This window comes from Ornithodoros turicata, chromosome 1 (assembly GCF_037126465.1).
Source record: "Ornithodoros turicata isolate Travis chromosome 1, ASM3712646v1, whole genome shotgun sequence".
NCBI lineage: Eukaryota > Metazoa > Arthropoda > Arachnida > Ixodida > Argasidae > Ornithodoros > Ornithodoros turicata.
In genome coordinates this window covers 78,483,119-78,485,335 of record NC_088201.1, presented here as the reverse complement: position 1 = coordinate 78,485,335, position 2,217 = coordinate 78,483,119, and the positions used below count along the sequence as shown (strand labels likewise).

Here is a 2,217-nt window from a genome sequence, read left to right as displayed (position 1 = left end):
GATGAGCACAGGAAAAAGGAGTTTCAGCTGAGAGAACAGCAACTCGAGCTCATGAGGGAGTCGAATGAGGTACAACGGCAGCTTGTGCAATCCATGACGAGGTTCTTTGATGGAATGTAGTTTTCATTAAACTGTGTCTCTGTACTGGTTCTCGTGCTTCCTCAAAAAAAGTCAGGAATGGGCAATTGTACACGGAAATTATGCATATATTTCCAAACCACAATACACGTAATATTTACCAGGATAGATACACAAGGACAATAAAAAACGATGCAGATACAGCAAGGTGGAATAAAGACACTTGAAAACAATACGGATAGACAAAGTACAGCACAGATATACACGAGCACACTAAATTAAATATGGATACATATAAATATCACAAAATACAATAGAGAAATCAGAAACAGAGAATTTCAGGGCTGCGATTTGGTGGACACACAGAGAGTCATGCCTCTGCTACTTCAGTGTCGCTGATGAATGTACTAGGGGATATTGTCGCATTCCCTGTCGCACAGATACTGAGCTAAAGCATTTCTCACAGCAGTGCCACTTCCCTCCACTGCATTGCTTTGATGGCTAGGTTCCCGACTCAACAGCATGGCTCCTTGTGCATCCCGCAACCACTGTTGGTCGACGCTGTCACCCATATTTTCACAAATGTTGTGAATCACACAACATGCCCTGATAATCGTGGGCACATTCTCAATGTGACTTTCGTTTCGCTTCAAAACACACCTGAATCTGGCCTTCACACGTCCAAATGCGTTCTCTACGACACGCCTTGCTGAGGACAAACACACGTTGAAGCTCTTTTGTGCTGGTGTCAGCACTGCGGTTTCTGGGAATGGCTTCATTAAATTAGGTGTCAGGGAAAAGGCTTGGTCACACAGGATGATTACTGGGACTTTCACACCCCCTATAATCTTGTATGACCTGAAAAGATTGCCACTGATCACTGTTGACAGGCTCGACCGCTGGTAAACATAGGAGTCGTGGCAGCGTCCAGGTGATCCTACATTTACATACCGAAACCGGTACCTGTGGTCCACTAGGGCCAGCAGTATGACACTGTACCTGAAAACAAACAAACAATAGATTAATCATTTCCGTTTTGTTTTATAAAATCAAGTAGCAAGGGTGTAACAAATTCTCCAACCAATGTAGTTATCAAATACACTTACCATCCTTTATAATTGTGGTAATCAGCAGCATGTTCCTTGGGGGGTGAAACCGGGAAGTGTGAGCCGTCAAGCGCTCCCATTGCGTGTGGGAACCGGAGCACAGCTTCAAATTCTTGGATGTGCTGCTGCATCTCGTCTTCAGTTGGAAGTCTCACAGTGCTCCTTTCCAACTCATCGACGATAACCTCACAGAACTCCCTGAACACCTCGTTGACAGTGGACCGCCCTACACTAAACAAGTTTGCGACTGTCCTGTCCTCTGCAGAGCTACACATGCGGTACAGGGCTATTGCTACTCTCTTCTCTATGGAGATCGCCTCACGCATTGTGGTCGAGGTTCGCTCCATTTGCGACCGGCAGACGTTCACCAGGTAGCGAAAAGTCGAAGGTGAGACACGGAACGACTGCTTAAAATGACGTACTCCAAGGCGCGGCAACGTTTTCTCAAACCATGTGTCGCTTCTGTCGTGGCTCCACAATCGACGATCCACTGCAGGGAATAGGTCAACGAGAGCAGCCGTCAGCACAAAATTATTGGCGAGCATAATTTCTTCCAGGCTGTCTGCTGCCGATTTCGCAGAGTCGATCTCGGCATTCAGTAACGCGATCTGATTTTGCTTTTGGATGTAGGCACTCATTAAAGCGGCAACAGCAGTACGAGACGGTTTCCGAGAGTTCATCGTTGCACTATTCCTCTCACTGCGGTCGGCCATTTTCGATGCACTGACGCTGCGCCCTCTCCACAACAAAACGGAGTACTGGGAGCTAAAATAAACCATAAACGTAAAGTGTTTTTTTCTCTTTTCTTTTCTCTTGTCTTTTGTGCTTGCCGTAGTAGCATTACATGTCCTATCATTCACGGAAAATGCGAAAGGGTTCGCAGATATCGACATAAACATCACCCTCCAACAAGGCCCGTTAGCGGTTCGTCTGACAGGTGTCCAGTGTAAATGACAGTTAAGAAATAGAAATGCCATTTTGTTAATTGGCATTTACCTAGCCGTCTGACAGGGGTATTACCCTGTATTCACAC

General features: G+C 46.0%; 1 protein-coding gene across 1 annotated transcript; it reads right to left on the bottom strand.

Annotated features, from left to right (window-relative positions):
• Nucleotides 1–485: 485 nt before the first annotated feature.
• LOC135377463 (uncharacterized) lies at nucleotides 486–1,897 on the bottom strand. Its single transcript, XM_064609876.1, has 4 exons — nucleotides 1,185–1,897; nucleotides 1,030–1,077; nucleotides 739–936; nucleotides 486–639 (listed from the first exon to the last, which is right to left on the bottom strand). Exons 1-4 carry the CDS (start codon nucleotides 1,895–1,897, stop codon nucleotides 486–488), a joined length of 1,113 nt encoding a protein of 370 aa, XP_064465946.1.
• Nucleotides 1,898–2,217: the final 320 nt, after the last annotated feature.